The 21,977-nt window shown below is 37.5% G+C and overlaps 1 protein-coding gene across 2 annotated transcripts; it reads right to left on the reverse strand.

Moving 5' to 3' along the window:
* Positions 1-1,908: 1,908 nt before the first annotated feature.
* LOC139944261 (uncharacterized) lies at positions 1,909-18,902 on the reverse strand. Of its 2 annotated transcripts, XM_071941241.1 has the most exons (8): positions 18,801-18,902; positions 16,000-16,393; positions 14,918-15,112; positions 12,963-13,121; positions 10,531-10,590; positions 9,276-9,410; positions 6,887-7,119; positions 1,910-5,061 (listed from the first exon to the last, which is right to left on the reverse strand). In XM_071941241.1, exons 1-8 carry the CDS (start codon positions 18,869-18,871, stop codon positions 4,881-4,883), a joined length of 1,428 nt encoding a protein of 475 aa, XP_071797342.1. In that variant the 5' UTR covers positions 18,872-18,902; the 3' UTR covers positions 1,910-4,880. The 2 variants fall into 2 exon arrangements, with proteins under 2 accessions (XP_071797343.1, XP_071797342.1); XM_071941242.1 differs by lacking the exon at positions 10,531-10,590 and having other exon boundaries at positions 1,909-5,061.
* Between the last annotated feature and the right edge of the window lie 3,075 nt (positions 18,903-21,977).

The raw sequence follows: 21,977 nt of genomic DNA on the forward strand, positions 1-21,977 counted from the left end.
AAATCCCAGTACCGTGACAGTTTTCAGTCCCATCATCGCCCACATCAGGAAACTCCCCCAACCTGTGCCGCGATGGCTACATTTTGACGGCTACTCTCGCACGCGGTTTGTATCAAGTCTAACAGCAAACTATAGGCTACGTGCTTATCGCATAGGGTAATTAAACTTTCCCTCAGTGACTTCAGTGACACCATGGAGGTAGGTGACACAGTTCACGAACCCCTTTAAAACGGATCAAAAATAAACATTGGATACCTGCCAGACAGGACTATACCATTTTGAAGGACGGGTGATAAGAAACCACAAAATTGGGCGGGGCTTCGAACCAATTAAAACTCTATTCTGATGCCTTTCCCATCGTTTTTTTCAATGAAGATTGATTTAAGGTATGTACGTTTGTACGCTATATCTTTATATTCGCAAGTTTGTGACCAGTATCTTTCAGGAAATTAAATGGATACGTGCCAAACGCTTTTGTTTTTCTTTCTTTCTGGTACCACCATGGGTTGTGTATCAAGTTCATTGTTAGTGCGCACGCACGTCACTGCAACCCTGCTGTCTTCTGAAATAACAACATTGCTGCATGCCAGACGGAAACACTGATTTGCACACAATGCAATGCAGATATAGGGTGCGCTAGTGGTGCAAATAGCTTTCCAGGAAATGTCAACATCACCGAATGTGGTGTTTAAAAAAAAAAACACGGTATTGTAAAATATAAATAGAACAGAAAAATGACATCATTGATTTGTTTAGGGGCGATGCTTCGAAACAAAGGTGGAAGCTTTAAAGGAACACTGGGAGAAAAAGAAAAAAGTCATATCTATAATGACTTTATGTCATTATGTTAAATTATTATATACTAAAGTTGTGACTTAATACAGTTAGTCATAATTGCGAATTTTTACCAACATCTTTAAGTCTTAAAATTGGCACAAGCCATAATCAAGACTTATATCATTACAAGTAACGGCTATGACAAGTCATTGTGACTTCCTGTTATTTCTTTCAATGACCCTTGGATTGGAGGCAAAGTTTACCTTTGATTTTTGGAATCATTCGATTGTTTGAATCCTATATATAAATAACGATGTATAGGCCAATACATTAACATTTAAATTTCGTTTCAAAAGCTTGTCGCGATGTTTATCTATCGCCGAAGTCTGGATTACTGTCCAATCAGAAAGAAGAATGTCTGATAGAAATACACCGTCTGAGAAGCGTTACTGACAGACACGCTTCTCAAATTCAAGTTTTGGTGCTTAAAAACGTCTGATCCAATATCCGAACTTTTAAATGGCATGCTAAAATAATGTCATTTCTACAATACAGTAACAAATATGGCTGACTTTTCGGAAAAATGTCCTCAGCACTAGACAAACAGATCCAACAGTAACAGAGCAGGGTTTCTGTACAAGTAGGTTTACAAAATAATTGCTGATTTTCTTCACCAGACCGACTTAAAAAGTCTGCATTCAGATACAAGTGAGAAAATTGAATTGGCTGTTTCCTATGGTATAAATAAGGGAATAAAACAGTTTCGATCCTTTCAGAGTATTTCTACAAGGCTGAACAAAAGTCTGAAATAATTTCTCATCCCTGGTATTTCTTGAAATGGCAAAATAGTCTGCCCTTCGTAAAGGGAACATCTATGGGGGAAGGAAAACAATTGTAAAAACAACGTTATCAGTCATTATGAAGGCAAGAAATTTGGCATTATCAAAGTGCAGGATTTTCTTTATACATTGACAAAGTAACAGCTGATCTTCTTCAAGAGACTGACTTAAAAAGTCTGAATTCAGATAACAATTTGAAATTTCTCATCCTTGGTTCTTGTAAGTGCAAGAAAGTATGTCCTTAGTGAAGGGCACATCTGTGAAGGAAGACAAACAATTATTGTAAAAACAACATAATAAGTCATGATTTAGGAAAGACATTATTTCAAAAATTGGGCATTCTTTATTTTTCCACATGGTAAACCTATGAACTGTTAAATTGTTATTTCATCCCATTTAGTACAAATTACAGCAGCAACACTAAAATATATAACGTTGATTTGTTTCAATGTGAAAAAAACGACAGTTATTTTAACAACTGGCACCCCAGAGGAAGGGTTTTACACGACAGACAACTTGTGTCTAATTTCTGCCTGAAAAAAACTTGTGGAAAAACTATTCAACCATCCAATGCGGATTTCTTGACCTGAGCCAAAATTCGTAAAGCCTGTAAATACAAATCCTTGCTAAGCAAAGACAAGTATTGCTTAACCGAAAAACGTTACCAGCCAAAATTACATAAGTTTACATTGCTGTGACTGCTACCCCACTAAATGTTTGCTTAGCCGAGAAATTTGTCAAGCAGTTTTGTTTCTGCTTAACAGCTTTATGAAATTAGGCCCTGCATGCACCTTTCAGTCAGTCGAGTAGCTTGAGTTGATACATGAATTAATAACTTCATCATGTGAAAAGGGGAACCTGACAAAAATGAGAAATGTACATCCAAGCTGAGCCTTGGGCAGCGTTTAGTATCATTAGTAAGCCAGCCGTCGATTTCACCAAACTCTTCCTAACTTACTAGGATTAATCTTAGGCCTAAGGACGAATTAGGTTCCGTTTGAAAACAAGAATAAATGGACTGGCATCAAGAACAGGGAAATGGAAAAGAGGTAGACAGACAGAGAAGATGGAGAGATGACATCAGGGTATATGCAGGAGCAACATGGACAAGAACTGCAAGAAATAGAAATGAATGGCCTCTACATGAAGAGGGCTACATCCTACACTGGTTCAACATAGCCTCAAGGATGAAATGATGATGAAGTTTCACATTAGGACGCATAGATCCCATCCAAAATTAGGACGAGTCACTCGTCATAAGTTGAGATAGGACTAAGCCTAGGGTTTGCGACTACTGATTGCTTCGTCGAGTTGCAACTACTGTTTTGTAATGACGACTACAAAAACAGTTGTGACTACTACAAAAATGGTCGTGAACGCCTGTTTGATGAATCAATTGTGTCAATCACCACTATTCACGACAACATCACCTATACTTTTGAAACACAAACAGCGACAGTGAGTCAATTCTTCAATCATTTCAACATAAATTTTTACTATATTGAGCCTGTGGCAAACAATATGCCTTAATGCATCTTGGGAATTAAGAATGCATCTTGAGAATTAAAACTAGACGCGACTAGTGTCAAAGTCGCAAGTTTTTGAGGCACGACAAGTCGAATGGTGAATTCTGTCAAATATGGGGACAAAGTTTAAAAAATATGCAGCAAAATCCTAAAACAATTGAGGGAAAGACTTGTGCTGGGGTCAAGGTCATTGTTAACAATAAGGGTCTGAAACTAGGACCTCAGTTTCAGATTTGTTGAAATGGTGTAATTTGCACATTTAGATAGATTTCCAGAAGCTTTTGGGAACAGTATCGATACACACTAGAGAAGTACACGTAGATCAAAGAGCAAGACTTTTTCCTGACAAAAACAGCATACAAATGATAGATGTTAGATAAATAAATCCGAACAGAACAGACAAAAATAATAGAACTGTACATGGGGGATCTGAACTTAGTTTTTCACATATTACTAGGGTAGGATTCGAACCCAGCAGCCTTGCAATTCTAGAGCAGTATCTTACAAACTAGACTACCCAGATTGCCGGTAGCTAGAGGCAGTTCCAATCCTATGCTGGGTATGTTTGTGGAATGAAGCCACACTTTGTGAAACCTAGAGTAGCCTGAACCAACTGCTGTCACAAATGACGCCAGAGATCTGCCGTGAGACAACGCCCATAATCACCTTTGACCTTGAATTCATTTCACATGGCCTTTATGGTCCTAGAGATTCACAAGTAAATCTGACTTACATGTGTATATATAAAGCCAATACCTGTCTTTAGTGGACCAGTCTAAACCTAGAGCTTGCTGTGTGAGTTTTACTATTTTTTTACCATCTCATCTCCCTCACCAAACATCAGAAGAAATTCCTATGGGGATCTATTTACTTAACAAACAACATTCTAACTCGGACATTACGCAAGTACATTTATACAGTGATAGAAAAAGAAAAGAAAATAGTTAGTCTTTGAAGTATTTACATGAAAACACGGAAGAAAGCTAGCCAGTTAGATGGCCTTTGATGAGCATCTATGAGAGTAAAAAATGAAAAAAGAAAATTTGAATTAATACAAAACATAAACCATAGGAATACAAAGTAACACATAACTGTAATCTTTATACAATAGTCTTTGTGCACATGATATCCACTGCCTTGTAAGCCTGCGCAACTAGTGCGACTAGTGTCAAAGTCGCGACTACTGATTGCTTAGTCGAGTCGCGACTGCGCTGTAGCTACACATAGTCTATCGTGAGAGTTTAACCGAGGCCCTACAACCAAACTGTACATACGTACAAACATTACACTGGGCCAAGCCATGAGACCACATGTCCGGACCGCACACATGTCCACTAGGCCTGGGTGAATAGTGTCATAGTCACCACTATTGATCGCTTAGTCGAGACACGATTTACTACCAGTTTTCATTCACTCGGTTAATCCTGCTGCTACAACTATTACAAAAATAGCGAGGACTGCGAAAAAAAGAAGTTGCGACAGGCTTGGTGAACCAACTGTGTCGCTCACGACTATTCATGACAATCGCCAACATAATTTAGTTACGGTACACAATCAGACGTCAGTGGAATTTTGCAATATTGCGCCTGTGGCCAAAATGATACCACAATGCATCTTGGGAATTTAAAAACTAGTTGCGACTAGTGTTGAAGTCGCGACCATATAAAGACGTGACTAGTCGGGTAGTTTAATTTCACTAGTCGCTCAGGCCTCATGTCCACCCGACAAAGCACCTCCCCTAGATCTTCACCGTGAACACCACCGGTCTGTTCCCCACTGCTGCGGACACACCAGTTTTGAATAGCGCCTTCTGGACAGTGGACGTATCAAGTGGCTCACTAGAGGGTGCCATTGCATCGGATCGCATTCCGACGGTTGAGGAATAATCAGTGGTGCCCGTTGACCCTCCTCCGATTACTCTGAAGAAGGTTAAACAAGAAATTCAGAAAAAATTATAAAAGATCTTATATTACATACTTTTATCTTACCACAAAATAATCAATTAAATATATTATTATATAGTATGAGGGTTGGATGGGAATCCCTATCTGTTTAAATAATAATAATAAATTTTATAATAACTATTATAAATAATAATATATAAATGAAGCGCCTTATGTAAAATTTACAAAGCACTGTACATTATCTACGAATTAACACAAAATAATATAAATTTTGTTGAGTGCATAACACATAGTGATTAAACATGTCCCTATGTGCTGTAGAGAATGAACACAAATTTGATAAACACAAAGTATACGAATTGTACCGAGTTAAAAACAAAAATGAATGTCAAATGTACAACTTGTGATTGGCATCCAGCTCAGTTCTGCTAAGCACTAAGCAGCAAGTTGTTAAGCAATATCTTCTGCTTAAAGACAGTGGACACTATTGGTAATTGTCAAAGACCAGTCTTCTCACTTGCTGTATCTCAATATACATGTAATGCATAAAATAACAAACCTGTGAAAATTTCAGCTCAATCAGTCATCGAAGTTGCGAGATAATAATGAAAGAAAAAACACACTTGTCACACGAAGTTGTGTGCTTTCTGTGCTTGATTTCGAGACCTCAAGTTCTAAATCTGAGGTCTCGAAATCAAATTTGTGGAAAACTACTTCTTTCTCGAAAACTACATTACTTCAGAAGGAACCGTTTCTCACAATGTTTTATACTACCAACCTCTCCCCATTACTCGTAACCAAGTAAGTTTTTATGCTAAAAAATATTTTGAGTAATTACCAATTGTGTCTAACTGCCTTTAAGCAGCTCTGTGAAATTGGGCCCAGCTTTGCTTGGGAGCTTGGACCCCCGTCATCAATTTTAGAGCAGTACACATTTTGCACGTGGTTTCCAATATTTCAAACGGAGCCCGAGACCATGTCTAAATTAGTGGCTACAGCTACGGCTATGGCTAGATTTCCGCATCCTCATGCATTTAAGTATAGGACATCCTTACAATCACCCTTAGCAACAGTAGTATCCAAAGCAGATAGGGCCTTAGCCGAGTTTTGGAAAAAGCCCCTGTGTATGTAAGCTATATATGTCTGCTGCCCTCTATTGGTGAATTTGACACTGTGTTATACACCATACATGTAGCAATAAAAACAGGAACATGTTCTCTGTGTGATTCCCTACATGGCAGGCCTGGAACTTCATCTTTGAGAAGGCCAGGCTCTTTTCATTTTGCCAAGGGCACTTCCACTGTTAATAAAGTTAAAGTCTATGGGATACTGATGAAGGGGCACCAAGGCCAAGACATGGGCAGCCGAGGCCATAGCCTACACTGTATGTGGCCTCAGTGTAATTCCAGGCCCGACATGGCTGTGTCTGTTATAAGGCAACACTTCCATTTTAGCTCTATGGCAAATTACAGTTTTCACACTGCTGGAATGTCCGATAGTAATGATCCTTTTTGTACACAGGAGATCGAGTACCCAACAGCAAACACAGATGACGATTTAGCTTTCCGCATTCTATTTAAATGGCATACAATCTACATGTTTTCTGCTCACAATAATGAACAGAAAAATTGCTGAGCAGAAACTGTTATCAGCCAAAATTCAATAAAGTTTACATTGTTGCAACTGGCGCCCCACTCGATTTTTGCTTAGCAACGAAAACTTGTCAAGCAGAATTTCTGCTTAATAGTTTATGAAACTGGGCCTAGCCCAGTTGCCTGCAAAACTGATTCTTGTGACATGGTTTTATAAAAGAAGAAATCTATTGATGGGCATCACTTACTTAAATCTGTCGCTCATGGACATCCGTTTTCCCGTGACTGGAACGTAGAGACCAGTGGCTTCCGGTACCGTGCTAGTATCCAGCTTACATTGCATGGGAAGTCCGTCCAACTCCCTATTGTGATATCTGGCTATTGCCTCTAGCGCATGTTCCCTCTTAACATAAACGACCTCGGCGAGACCGGAGCGTACTAGGCGGGCTCTTTTCAAGGGTCCGACATCTCCGTATAGTTCCTAGGGGGGTACAAAGAAGAAGAGGAGAGTGAGCCATCATGGGCGAGACTGTGGAGTGTCAACTTGAATGAAACCACTGTGTAAAGTTAGGCCTAAGAAAGCGTTCATTCTATTATTTTTGCGAAACTTTATATAAATTTGTACATAGGCCTACCTGTTAATATTAACTGGTTTCATAACAGCTTCTGAAGGTCATGGCTGCGGAGGTCAGGGAACAACAAACTCAGGATGTGACAGCCATGAACTTAGGGTTACCCCCCTAATATCATTAAGAAGGCTATTGCGTGTCCCACCCCCATAACTTTCTACCACTTTAGCTAACTAATCATGTTCTGTTACAGTAGGGCATTATTTTGGCCCATGGAAGTAATTAGGCCTGGGTGACTACAGTGACTAGTTAACTTTAAACTTAGCTTAATTGGATGTATAAAGCGCTTTAACTGTTTCAAAGCACTGTACATTAAAAAACCATTGTGCATTTTTTATGTTTTTTTAAGCAGAAATGGCAGTATGATTTAAAAATACACAGCAGAAATAGCAACAATGGTTTAAAAATACACAACAGTTACAAAATAAGTACAGATTTAGTAAATTTAGTAAAATCGGTTGTCACCGATTCTTTTAGTAAAATCGGTTGTCACCGATTCTATTAAGAATCATCTTAACAATTATAGAATTAACAAGCATTTATGAGGCGCTTTACAAAGAACAGTAGAGACTGAAAACTGCCTGTGGCATGGGGTGTCATTTCACAGTGTATGCACAACATCACACAGTTTCTGCTTACCCATACAAACAGTGTACATAGTAATTTCATTTCATGTTGATATTTTATCTTAAATCACAGTATTCAAAAACGGAACCTAAAATGTTTCCTTTGTGCCGGTAAACCTATGCAGGCTATGTCACTTGGCCTAAATAATATAATTTATTCAGCCCCTAACAATGCCACAAGACAATTCAAAAACGCATCCAGATGGGGTAGGAGAAACAAAAGCAAAGTAGTTACTGTGGTCAATAGACATGACGCCTAACAACTGGTTATAAAACAAAAATAAAAAATAAACAATCAATACAAACATATGTACACGTCCATCATCAAAAACAAATCATGGTGAAAAATGCAAAACAAGTAGGGGAGATGGCCTTAGCTACCAATCCAAACCGGACCTTCTTCAGAGGCATAACCAAGTACAAACAAAAACATCCAAATAAATAAGGAGCAAAGGATTAAGGGAAGGAATCAAGAAGCAGGAAAATTAAATACCAATCAGAGTTATTCATTAACAAGCAATGTGGTGGCTAACAGCCACCCCTTTTAAAGGTTAAACATGAAAATATAACATTTGAAGCAATACAAATGTTCATTTTCGAGCAAGCAAACATTAACAAAATAGCACAATCGAATGTCAGTAATCATGACATGACCATGACATCATTAACATTCAAATAGCATAATCAATATTCAAGTAGCATAATCAATATTCATGTAGCATCATTAATATTCATGTAGCATAATTAAAATTCCTGTAATTCTTTCAATCTAACAGCACAGCAGCCAGCAATGCTCTCACCAGTGTGCATAGCACTGATTGATGCATGCCCTACTGCATTTGTCCAAACCGCATCACATACTTCTTTTATCAAGGGTCTGTATACGCTGGGTAATGACTCTAAAAATAAATGTCAATAAAAGTACAGCAGCTTTGGATAGTATATATAATGCATTTTGAGAAATGTTCCACTTTGAAGTACGAGAGAAAGGGGGAAATATCATTGTCCAGCACATTTTGTGCAGAAGTATTAATGGTAATTTGTAAGTTTGAAGAGTGTACCATCAGGGCCACCATACATTACAAGCATGAGTACTAGGCCATTTCACAATTGGCGGCTACAGCTAGGGCTACAGCTAGACATCCGTGTTATCATGCATTGAGGTATAGGGCATCCTTAGCAGCACCCTTAGCAACAGCCGTACTTGCAGGTGTACACGCACATTCAAAATAGCCTTAGGCCGTGTCCGAAATGGCGACTTCGGCTACAGCTGCGGATCAATCAGGCGTCTGCCAGTGTTGAATAATAGGGAGACACGCGTGATCTAGCCGTGCTGTAGCCAAAGTCGCTGTTTAAGGCATGGCCTTAGACTCGGGACTCACCTTAATATCAGCCTCAGATACACTTGAATGAAGGTGGCTGACTATGAGTCTAGTACCTTGTGCTGACGATACTGGGTTCACTGATGGAGGTTGCTGGGTAGCCACCCTCTGCAGCGCACTAGTAGGCTGTACATTCTGAAACAGAAGATAACATTGATTATAGAAATATAATTCTTAATAACATTAATAACGACTAGTATTTAGTAAGCTCTTCATAGTACACTATATCACAGCATTTACACAAAATAACGATACAAAACATACAACTGAGTTTCATCAGAAAAGGTACATACACAATTTAATGTTTGAAAGGGATAGGGAAAGTAAAGGGAAAGGCTTGTGTCCGCCTGCTGTGCAGCCGACTGATGATGATGATCGTGATGATGAAAGGGATATGTTACAGCTAAAACTTTTGCATGCTTTTCATCTTTCAAAATAGTATGTAAACAACTTTGCTAATCCTACTCCACACAGCATGTTATGTTAGAATAGAAGACTACCTTACTTACTACTAAAAAAAAACACAACACAAAGTGTTATGCAAAATTCATATTCTATTTAAAAGCTACCACAGTGCAAACATTTGCAAACAGTGTTGTAATGTTGGAGATTGTTAAATTGCAAATGATTACATCAACTCAATAAAGTAAAATGCATCCTTGGTCTGACTGTCAAAAGAAAAACTACACAATGAAAATGAGGTTCTTCGCAAATGCCATATATACAACCATTTAGAATGCCCAGACTGCACAGTAAAACCAAAGATATACACAAAGTCGAACACATTCTAAGGACCTCATTTCAACAGATTTTCTTCAACTTCTTTTTTCCACACAGTTTAATTTTTTTTTAATGGCAGTGCCCTTTGCAAAATGAAAATGGCTGTGTCCTCTAAAAGATGAAATTCTAGGCTCTGCTGTTCGACCCTGATTATGGTTAGATGGTTCTATGACCAATCATATGTTAATCATAATCAGTTTACTAGTGCAGCTCACAGTTCAACAAAATAAAACAAAACATGCAGGTGGGGCTGGTTATACAGGGTTAATTAAGCCTGGTTCACACTTCCTGCGAAATCGATTGCGATACAAATGTTGACGTCATATATTCGCAACTAACAATTAGCAACAGTTGAGATGTGGCGACTCCTGCTAACGATCGCAGCAAAAACAGAGATGTGACGTCAAAATTGGCATTCACAGGAAGTACGAACTAAATGTAGGTTTTTAATCAAACAAGAACAGAGAAAGGTTACCCCTATCTGGAAGGGGCTACCTAGCCCTCTTGCAGAGAAGCCCAGCAAATCTCTACCATCCTGAAATAAAAACAAAATCAAAGAAGAGATGCAAACACACAACCACATCAACCATGCAAAACAAAAACTCATGCAAAACAACAAACTTAAAAAAACAGCAAGTCTCAAATTTGACACTGGACAGCTGGCTGGAAGCCAGTGATTTTAGTGTCAGGTCAGTCAACTCATAACGAGACAAGTCCGACAGTCTTGTGTTTTATCTCTCTCAACACAAACAAATTATCTTCAAATGTTGCCTTCGATAAGATATTACTTTTGAATTCAATGAGTAATCAAGTTTACTTTATAATACCAGAAAGACAAAATGAGATAAATCTTCTTGTACATGTCTTACACCCTTTTCAGCCGAACCAAATAGATTAGGAGCGACTCTAGGTCGACCCAAATAAATTTTGGTTTGAGACATGCCAACTTAACATAACAAATTTACATTAGGCTCATCTCATGACCAGATCGACGTCTGAAATAAAGACGCTCCCAAGTTGTTCCGAACGACTGCAACAGTCGATGTTTTGACTACTGGCACGTCCAGTTGCTCCTAATTGTTTCAGACGTCGAGCTTTTAATGTACTTAATTCAGAAATTGGTTCAGCGCGACTCTGTAGCGCCAGTCTAAAATGGATGTAAGTGCTTGCAACTATGAAAGTATTTCTCATTTTTAATTTGCTTGGTCTTGTAAAAAAACTATCTGTTACATATTTTGGGCTACAAGTCAAGTTGTCTTGTGGAATTTCCACACGAACACAAGCCCTGGCCAGGCATGATATTCGACCCTCGACAAAATACCATAAATGAAGACTTTACCAGTAGCTGGGTTTCACAGAATATATGTAGGAAGAAAATATTGCTTACAAATGTTATCCTAATAAGTGTTAGATTTTAATATTGTCTGGTACAATGACATGCTTGATCAATAGTTACCACTTCAATTTGAATTCCTTAGACTATCAAGACAGTTGCTATGTCAGATGATTAGGGGCAAGTTTTCGCTTAGAGACACCAATACACAAGTCTGAGTGGTTAGGTATGACACAATGGTACCGGGGTTTGCTCATCTGGAGGTGGCTCTACAAAAGCTTGCCCTGAACATTGTGACAAAGCAACTGTCTCTATAGTCTCAGTGTTCTCCACAGACTTTTTTTTTAGGAGGGCGGCATGACGTAATCAAAATGGCGCCCGTCAATATGACATAATCAAAATGGCGCCCATTTTGATATGACGCCAGCGGACGTGAAAGCAACAAATGCTTGAGAAAACCATTTTCTTAAATAATGTATTACGACGACGCTACCTACCTATTGATGGGCATCCATTTCGGTTGGAACAACCTCATTTTAAAAACTAAACCAAACTACAATTTGTTATACATTTTGCTTTGTGCGCTGCGCCAATAACCTCAAAGGGATGATCGGCATGCCGCACGTTGGAGTTTAGAAAGCGGGTGATCGGACCATGATCGAACGGTCTTCGTGTGTAATTTTCAAAATGGAAAAAAAAACATTTCCATGAATTAGTAATTAGCGGTTCCATTGTTAAGAACTTGGTTTGTAATAAATAATCGAGATTCAATGATCAATGAACTTTGCCCCGCATCACGCATGCCCTCAATGGACAAAAGTTGACATGTTTGAACATGCTTCAAGGCTGTACACTGTACCATTCTGTACATGCGTGCGGCACTGTGTGGTAATTCTTTCTCAGTTTGTGAACGTGCGTGTTGTGTTGGAGTATATCAACGGCCAATCACAGCATGGGGACTGTTCATGCACTATGCATGCAGTGGGTATTCCCATCGTTGATGGTGAGCATTATGCACTCGGCATATACGATCCATGTGGCCGTGTGTACTTCGTGTTTTAACGTTTGTTTACGATCACATTTCTGATGCTATAATCAGGTACTCGTTTGATCTTATTGAATGCAGTCTAAAAATAGTCTCTTTGTACTTCTTTGGGCAGAGCGGCCAATAATTTTAGCAGGGCGGCCAATTCTTTGGCAGGGTGGCCTAAATTTTAGGAGGGCGGCCCGCCCTCCCAATTTACGTGTGTGGAGAACACTGAGTCTGAGGAATTCAAATGGAAGCCATACATTGTGACTATGCAAGTCATTGTACCAGACATTATTCAAACCTAACTCAGTTAGGTTTGAATAATGTCTGTAAACTCTCAATTGGCTTATTTTGGAAGCGTTCTTGGTCAGGGACTGCAGGCCCTGGGCCAGTGATTTTAACATGGAGCCAGTAAAGTCACTGAGGCAAAATTAGGCAAATCATTGGACAACAGCTGCTCCTGGTGCGCAAAATAATCTGCATGACCTCAGCGTACAGGCAGCGTTGCGCGTTATACAAAGTGTCTGTTTGCAAGCACCATTACCTGTATGGTTGTTTTGATGTTTGCCTGTGGTGCTGCTGGCACTGCCTGTGTGGTAATTCTCTTGAATTTGGCCGACACTGGTTGGAACATGAGCTCGTCTTCAAATGTGTCTTCCGTTGGGATGGTACGCTGAAACTGCATCTGCTGTCTGGCTTGACGCTACAAAAGAAAAAATAGGGATACATGATTCAGTTAACTCATCGTTATAGGCGTTGTATGGACCCTTGGCAGTGACATCACATGTTGAGCTCTGCTCATGGTCTGCCATTAATGTAGGCAAATTGCATGCTAAGATAGGGTTTGAATCCCAACCGTGAAATATGCCTGTGAGGTTTTTTTTCCCCAGAACTTTGGTAAGTACCAAGTTCACAGTGCTAACACACATGTACATGTATATAGGTAAAATCAAAAATGAATATATTCTTCATCCCCGATGCAAACTAACATCTATCAATGATATATGGTGAGTATTTCAAAGATAAAAATCACATTGTCATCTGAGTGTGGGTTCAAATCCTGGTCATGACACTCGTGTCCTTTAGAGCAAGATGCTTTACTATAATTTGTTTTATTCACTCAGGTGTATAGGTTGAGGTTTTGTATGAGAAAGCCACTGCAGCACAACAGCAGCTCAGGGCTGTACATGAGTACTCCACATGGAGCTGAGAAAGATTAAAGAAATGTTGTTGCCACAAATAGTCTGTTACACAAAAGTCGCCAAAATGAACCAAGGAAAAAGACTATTTCAATAAGTTATTTTGATAAAGTATGTATGAATAAAATCTACATAAAAGGACAATGTACTTCTACTGTGACTTGAAAACTGGATGCCAAAATAAACATTGCACTGAAGTGGTAAATTGTGCGCATAAACAAACATGATCAGGGATTAAGAAAGGTCCATTGTTTGTATGTTTGCCCTCTTGATCCCATAAATCCCTGTACAGGCAATTCAAAGTGAAAGGGCTGTTAAACCAACCATACAACAGTGTAATTGAAAACAATAATACAAAAATTAGCCAAGAACACTTAGCTTTCTTCAGCATTTTTCAGTTTCACTAACTTATTTTTACAATCTCATTTTCTACTAGTTTCACGAGAATAAAAACAATACACTATTTAAGGACCTCATTCCTTTTTGTGCATTTAAAAAGAAACATGATAGAATTGGTTTTGCTAACAAAACAGTTGCTGGCAGCTGGCATGTAATCCACCATACATAAACTGACAAACCTGTACAAGTTTACGATCGCTCAGCCATCTGGGTCCCAAGAAAATAGTGAAAAACCGATTCACATTTTTGCATGACATCGATGCAAACAGAAAAATGAATAAAACGCTCACCGAGCGATAAACTCCAAACATGAATAAGATAACTAATTTCTCAACAAATATGACATTTCAGACAATAATATTTCATATGGGATGTTCTGTACTATTATTATCATTAGACAGTGTAAGTTTTATGTTAATCTGTGATCTTCACGATTTTTGCTTCTTACCAATTCTGTAACATTTCTTTAAGTTTTTATGATTTGTGTATACTTGTGTAAATGAAACTTGTCTATGTGAGTTGTGGAAAATAAACCTTTGAAGGAACGATTGTTTGTCAAGAGTGGACATCTACTATGGTATTCGTTGAATCCTTTTAATGGACAAGTTATTATTTTTTTTTTGTTACAAACTCGTTGTGTCATGTCTTATGTTCATCTGTCCATTGTCTGTTTGTCTGGTTGTATTGTTTTCTCGTCTGTCTGGCTGCTTTTTACAAGTTCATATGCTTATCAAAACAGCCCTGTACTCTGTTAAAAATATTTATGTTGACTGTTTCTTAATGATATGTTTTGCTTTACTCTGTAATACATGTAACTGTCATTATTCTTTTATGAGAGTATGGAAATAAATGTTTTCCTGAATTGAATTAGTTCTGAACAAGAGTCAACTGGGTTTATTACCTTTTTAGCTGATTTGTTGATAGTTGTGACTTGAAGCCCCTCTGCTCCTAATGACACTGTGGGCTTCTTAGCGTTTGGTCTCCCACCTTGCGTCATTGCCTGCGTGTTGCTGATTGTGAACTGTGTGGGGCCAGTCATCTGCCGAGGCTGCCTCTGGGCTGATGGGTTATTGACTGTGAATTGCTTTGGTAGTTTCTGTATAATTGTAAGAAGACAAAAAAAAACACAGTTGGAACTCGGTACTTTGGTTTCATTCCCTGTATGGAGCAAGACCTACCGCTGATTTCACCAATCTCTTCCTTACTTAGGATTCATCTTCAAAGGACTTAGGACGAACTACGTTCCGTATAAATAGACGTTGGAAGGCATCAAACCAATCCTAAGTTGGGACGAGTAACATGAAATAGGATTAACCCTAGCAATTCGACAAACACGGTCGGCCATTTATGGGAGTCAAATATTTGACTCCCATAAACGGCCGACCGTGTTAGTTCGCAAAGTAAAAAGGAAAACCACGCAATTTCGAGGCAAATGTGTGTGGATCATTGTATTCTACTTTCAAAACATCTTTTTAACCATTGCATTTTATAACAACATTTACAAACGCTTTTCGAAGACCAACACGACCGATACAAGGCAACGTGTTCCTTTTAAAATAGGCAGATGCGCTCAATATAGCGGTAGCTGTAACTGAAGCCCCCGTTTCGGAAATGGCATCATTTGGGGGAATAGATCCTTTTCTTACCGTTGGAATAAGCTCCCACTCAGAATACAGAGTCTATCTGCCCTTAGTGATTTCAAACTTGCTCTCAAAACCCAACTCTTCCATACAGTAGTATGGCTTAGTTTTAGCTATATTGTTTTTGTATTAGTAATATTAGTAAAGTAGTAGTCCCAACTGATTTTCCACCTTCTGCCCAGGTAGTAAACAGGACAGTTCTTTTCAGAACTGAGAAGTCTCCCAAATTCAGGAAATTTTACCCGCGGCAGTAGAATAAAAGAAAGACAGTTCTCTAAAGAACCAAATCAACTTGGCAAGTAGAGACACACATGGTGTAACCGCAAACCATTTAAACACTTACATTTCCTTGATTTCTAAGTTGTGCTCCAGTTTCTAGCCCCTGCACCTGGGGCATGTCACCTTGTCCCTGTTGCCCCTGCTGCCCTGGATCCCTTTGGCGTTTAGCGTTCAACTTCATTCTAACGTCCACAAGTTGGGCCTTTTTGTTCAATTTTTCCCGGGCATCTGTAAGTCTTGCCTTTGAGATGAGTTTGTTCCGTGCGTCCGGCACAGTCACCGCAATGGCCTGATTGGGTCGAAACGTTTTCTGCCTCGTCAACGATTGGATAACCTGGGATCGGTTTGGCATTTGTACTTTGGAGTTACCGCCTCCTCGTTTCTGGACTCCGCCACGCCCCCCTCCTCCCTGCTGTCCGACATTTCTCTGACTGCCTCCGCGAAATGCACCTCGGCCACTACATACATATGGAAAGGAAGATACCTATTAAATTAAAGGCACTAACCACTCTTGATACTTAATCAAAATAAAGCATGAAAACTTACTTGATAATGAGCAATAGAGAGCTGTTGATAGTATAAAATATTGTGAGATACGGCTCCCTCTGAAGTAACATAGTTTTTTATTGAGAGAGAGAGGTAATTTCTCACTCAAATAATAAAAGACTTCAGGTCAGCTGTAGCCTTTTATATTAAGGCAGATGAAAGCACACCGATTTGTGGAACAAGGTTGTCAAGGGAGGGTGTTATTTTCTTTCATTGTTCTCTTGCAAATACGATAAACCAATTGAGACGAACACTTTTACAGATTTGTTATTCTATGAATGTGATACTCTGGTCTTTGCTAAAACAAGTTACTGGGGTGCTGTACTTTTTTTTTTTTTTCTCGAAATTTCAAGGGGGGAAAAAACCTACATCGAAACCAAAACGGTGTCCAGTTTAACTGTTTAAATTAAATGAAGAAAGTTAGGTCTATTGTTAATTATGTGTACGCATGGGCTAACAACATGAATAACATCACCACCATGAAAATATACACACTGTCCCAGCCAGTCACCAGCCATGTCTATTCGAAATCAATTCAATTGGATTCACTTAATTTCCAATTCCAAACAAATATTATAATCAAAAACACTTTATTTAATTTTAATATTAGGTAGTGAATGAAGATTAATGTTCCACAAGCAAATGGAATAATGATAATAATACATGAAGTAGGCCCCCCTGCCCTAGTTCAATAGTATAACATTTACAAGCAAAGGCAAAATATCTAGCCCAGGTTGGACTCTTCCGTTGCAGGCAACGCGACGGAGTCCGGGTATAAAGGTCCTGTACAATTGCGAAATTTTTTCAAAAAGCTGTTTAAAATATTTCTACCTAAATCGGGAGTCTGAACTTTTACTCACATGTTCCTTGTAGTTGGAACTCAAAGTTCACACTATTTAAAATTGTTGAGTTTTCTTCTTTGGTATTAAAATTTTGTGAAAAGAAAATTTAAATTAGCGTGTTCCGATCCCACGTCGTGCACTCACTTCCGTGTAAACACTTCCTTGCACTGATCACTGGCGGCCTACTATTTGCAGCCAAATCGCTGTCAACCTGCGTTTACCAAACACTAAGCAGATGGATAATAGTCAGTGACTCACTGAGTGAGGAATTTACTCAAAGCGCAGAACTATGCGATACCGAGCATTGACGTCTTGTGCCAAGACTCCATGATCCGGAAGCGTATTTTTTTCCTAGGACAAATGAGGCAACTTTTTACCATAAATTAGTGCATGCTAACCGTCCCAGGAAAAAAAATATACGCGCGCAGGAAAGCGCTCTCTGTTGTCCGCACGTGTACAAGAAGCACTGTGAAAACCAAGACGGCGGCAGGCGATTTTGCTGCACGCTTAAAAAAATTATTTTTTAACAAAAAAAACAACTTGATATTTGTAACCGAAATTCAACCTGAAATTTATAAAAATTCTATTTGAGCTGGAATATTTTATGCCTCCTGGATTTTAAAATGTATATTGGAGGAGTTGAAGGCGAGTTGAAGGCGAGTTAACGGCACCTACCCTGCCTGTTTTGACGGCGAATAGCGGCAAGATAATGCACTGTACTCACCGTACTCAAAGCCATGCGCACTTGGGCTCTTACTAACTATCCATTGGTACACGATGATCAACATCGCCAGTGCAGAACTTCGACATATTTTTGGATATAATTTCGGAAAAGTTTCCGTATGGCGCCACCACTTTTTCATTTGATATGAAATAATATAGTATCTAATTTACCTCAATGAGATACCCCTTTTTGTAAAAATAAGTGAAAAGGTGGTGGCGCCATACGGAAAGTTATCCATAATTTCTTCCATGGATTATTTGTTAGCTGTAAACTTGTTGAGAATATACATGTAGTGAGGGACACTATGAATATATGAACTGAATTTCAGCTTCTCAAATCAGGTAAAAAGTAAATAAAATAGTAGTCAAACTTGTGTTCACATTGTAAAGAACGGACCTTTATAACCAGGACGTCAGTGCAGTGGCACTGACTGACGTCCTACCAGGGCTAGCAAAATATCATATAACTACTACTAGCTACTAGTGTAGTAGTACTTCAGACAGTGTGTACTTGCATTACATTTACAATGTTCTGTTCAACCTGGGTTACCTGTTCTGTATTCAGCATGCCCGATGCCCATTGGTAACGTGCACATTCCACATGCATGTTTGTGTTGTCATTTTTTGACTTCTATTCTAGTTCTACTTCTAGTCTACTTTTGCTAACATTAGAATCATTTATCCTGCAAATACACCGGTGTTGAAACCAACAACTCACTGATTGTTAATAATAGTGCTTCTTCTACATGCTTACCGTCCACGACCTCTCCCAGACCCGACAGTCTTCCGCTCTTTGATGATTTGGTCCAGAGATTTGTCCGCCATCTTTCCTAGCTTAATCGAGTGGAGTGGAACCAGTCTATTTTCATTGTAACATGTTCAATGCCTAATGACCATTCCAATATACAGAGGGCGCTATGCAATGTTTGTGTTGGTCTTTTTCAGGGTGCACCGCAAAAGAAAAGAATGCAATAGTCAAAAAATTAATACTCAACAAAATAATACTTTAAGTCTATCAGCCTCTTAAAACCAATCAGACAACTAAACTTCAAATCTCTTAACAATTTTTGGAAGGTCAGCCATTTGGAATGCTTACTACCCAAGACAAAAAAAACACACCCAAAAAATATTGGTGCAACAACGGCAGCCTGTGGCAAGCCAGAGGGGAAAATAATAATTATATATAAATAAAATGAATGTGTGTATGTATATAATAATTGATGTAATTTTTACGTAATATTGATAGTAAAAATGTATATTATATAAAATATACATTCATACTTTACGAAACCAATGTTTAATAGTATAAATAAATATTTAATAGTAACATATTTTTTTAGGACAATTATTTTTGGCATAACGAACAACTATATATAATGAATATTTTAATTTTTTAATTTTTTATAAATTGCAAAAATATAATTCCATACAAATATTTTACCACGGAGGTCCTTGATGTTGTTGGTCATGTTCAACTCCTGGATCGACATGATCGAATGTTGTAAACTATCGTCATGTTGATGCTGTCCACGGTTGGCACTAACGAAACCACGGCCGCCCGAGTCGCCGGCTGAGTTCGCTAACATATCAAGATGCACCCCCCCCCCCAAGTTCTAGCGTAAGCGGTTTAACGCATAAATTCAAGTCGTCATCAGACCTCGAACTTCTGTTTGTTCTTTCTCATCTCCATAGGAGGCATACCAAAAATAGGAGAAACAACGTGTACCACAATCCAAAACCACATTAAAATTGGGCTATCGCTGCCATTGCCACGTATACAGGTTAAAGGCAGTGGACACTATTGGTAATTACTCAAAATAATTATTAGCATAAAACGTTACTTGTTAATTGGTAATGGGGAGAGGTTGATGGTATAAAACATTGTGAGGAACGGCTCCCTCTGAAGTGACATAGTTTTCGACGAATTTGATTTCGAGACCTCAAGTTTAGAATTATTTCGAGGTCTCGAAATCAACAATCTAAAAGCACACAACTTCGTGTGACAAGGGTGTTTTTTCTTTCATTATTATCTTGCAACTTCGACTACCGATTGCGATTGAGCATGTTTGTTATTTTATGTATAATATGTTGAGATACACCAAGTGAGAAGACTGGTCTTTGACAATTAACATAGTGTCCACTGTCTTTAAATACTGTTTGTTAAAGTTAGTCCAGCCTGTCCATCCGGAATGTGCATCTCTCTGGTTTCTGGGGAAGCAGCCATCTTGTGCCGATGATTTTATATTTGTAAACTTTATATATTTTTTAACAGTTTGCAATTTGAAGTCATTGATTACAAGAGCGCCTTCTTGTGCCGTATTTCGGCCAACTCTATATATTTGTAAACTCTATATAATTGGTCAACTTTATATAAATTGTAAACTTTATATAAGTTGTAAACTTTATATAAATTTCAAAGTTTTTATATATTGTAAACTTTATATATATTGTAAACTTTATATAATTTGTAAACTTTATATATATTGTAAACTTATATATATCGTAAACTTTGTATATATTGTAAATTTTATATATTTTTAACAGTTTGCAATTTGAACTCCTTGAATACAAGAGCGCCATCCTGTGCCGTATTTCGGCCAACTCTATATATTTATATATAAAGTTTACAAATATATAGTGTTGGCCGAAATACGGCACAAGATGGCGCTCTTGTGTTCAAGGGGTTCACAAATTAATTGCAAACTGTTAAAAACATATAAAGTTTACAATAATATAAAGTTTCCAATATATATAAAGTTTACATAATATCTAAAGTTTACAATATATATAAAGTTAAAGTTTACAATATATGTAAAGTTTACAATATATGTAAAGTTAACAATATATATAAAGTTCACAAATATTATTTGTAAACTTTATATATTGTAAACTTTACATATATTGTAAACTTTATATAAATTCTAAACCTTATATATGTTGTAAACTTTATACATATTGTAAATTTTATATATTTTTAACAGTTTACAATTATTATTATAAAGTTTACAATAATATAAAGTTTACAATAATATAAAGTTTACAATATATAAAGTTTACAATATATATTAAGTTTACAATATATATAAAGCTTACAGGAAGTTTACAATATACATAAAGTTGAAAATATATAAAGTTTACAATTTATGTAAAGTTTACAATTTATATAAAGTATGCAATAATATTATAAAGCTTACAAACCTATATAAAGGGTGCGTTCGTTTAGCTGCCCTGGGTCTACCCCGGTGTGTCGCGGATTTTTTTTCCAGGACGCACGTGGGTAATTATCTGCACACGTTTGTCCTGGAAAAAAAAACACACGACGGGGTCGACCCAGGGAAGCTAAACGAACGCACCCAAAGGTATATAAAGTGACGTTATATTTATTTGTAAACTTTATATATATAATTGTAAACTTAATATATAATGTAAGCTTTAACTTTATATATATTGTAAACTTTAGATATTATGTAAACTTTATATATATTCTAAACGCTATATATTGTAGGTCTAAACTTTATATATTTTTAACAGTTTTCAATTTGAACTCCTTGAATACAAGAGCGCCTTCCTGTGCCGTATTTCGGCCAACTCTATATATTTATACATAAAGTTTACAAATATTATAGAGTTGGCCGAAATACGGCACAAGATGGCGCTTTTGTGTTCAAGGAGTTCAAAAATTAACTGTTAAAAATATATAAAGTTTACAATATATATAAATTTAAAGTTTACAATATATGTAAAGTTTAAAATATATATAAAGTTCACAAATATTATTTGTAAACTTTACGTATATTGTAAACCTTATTTATGTTGTAAACTTTATATAAGTTTTACACTTACATATATTGTACACTTTATATAAACTGTAAACTTTATATTGTAAACTTTATATTGTAAACTTTATATATATTGTAAACTTTATATTGTA

The sequence above is a fragment of the Asterias amurensis genome, chromosome 11 (assembly GCF_032118995.1).
Source record: "Asterias amurensis chromosome 11, ASM3211899v1".
NCBI classification, from domain to species: Eukaryota; Metazoa; Echinodermata; class Asteroidea; order Forcipulatida; family Asteriidae; genus Asterias; species Asterias amurensis.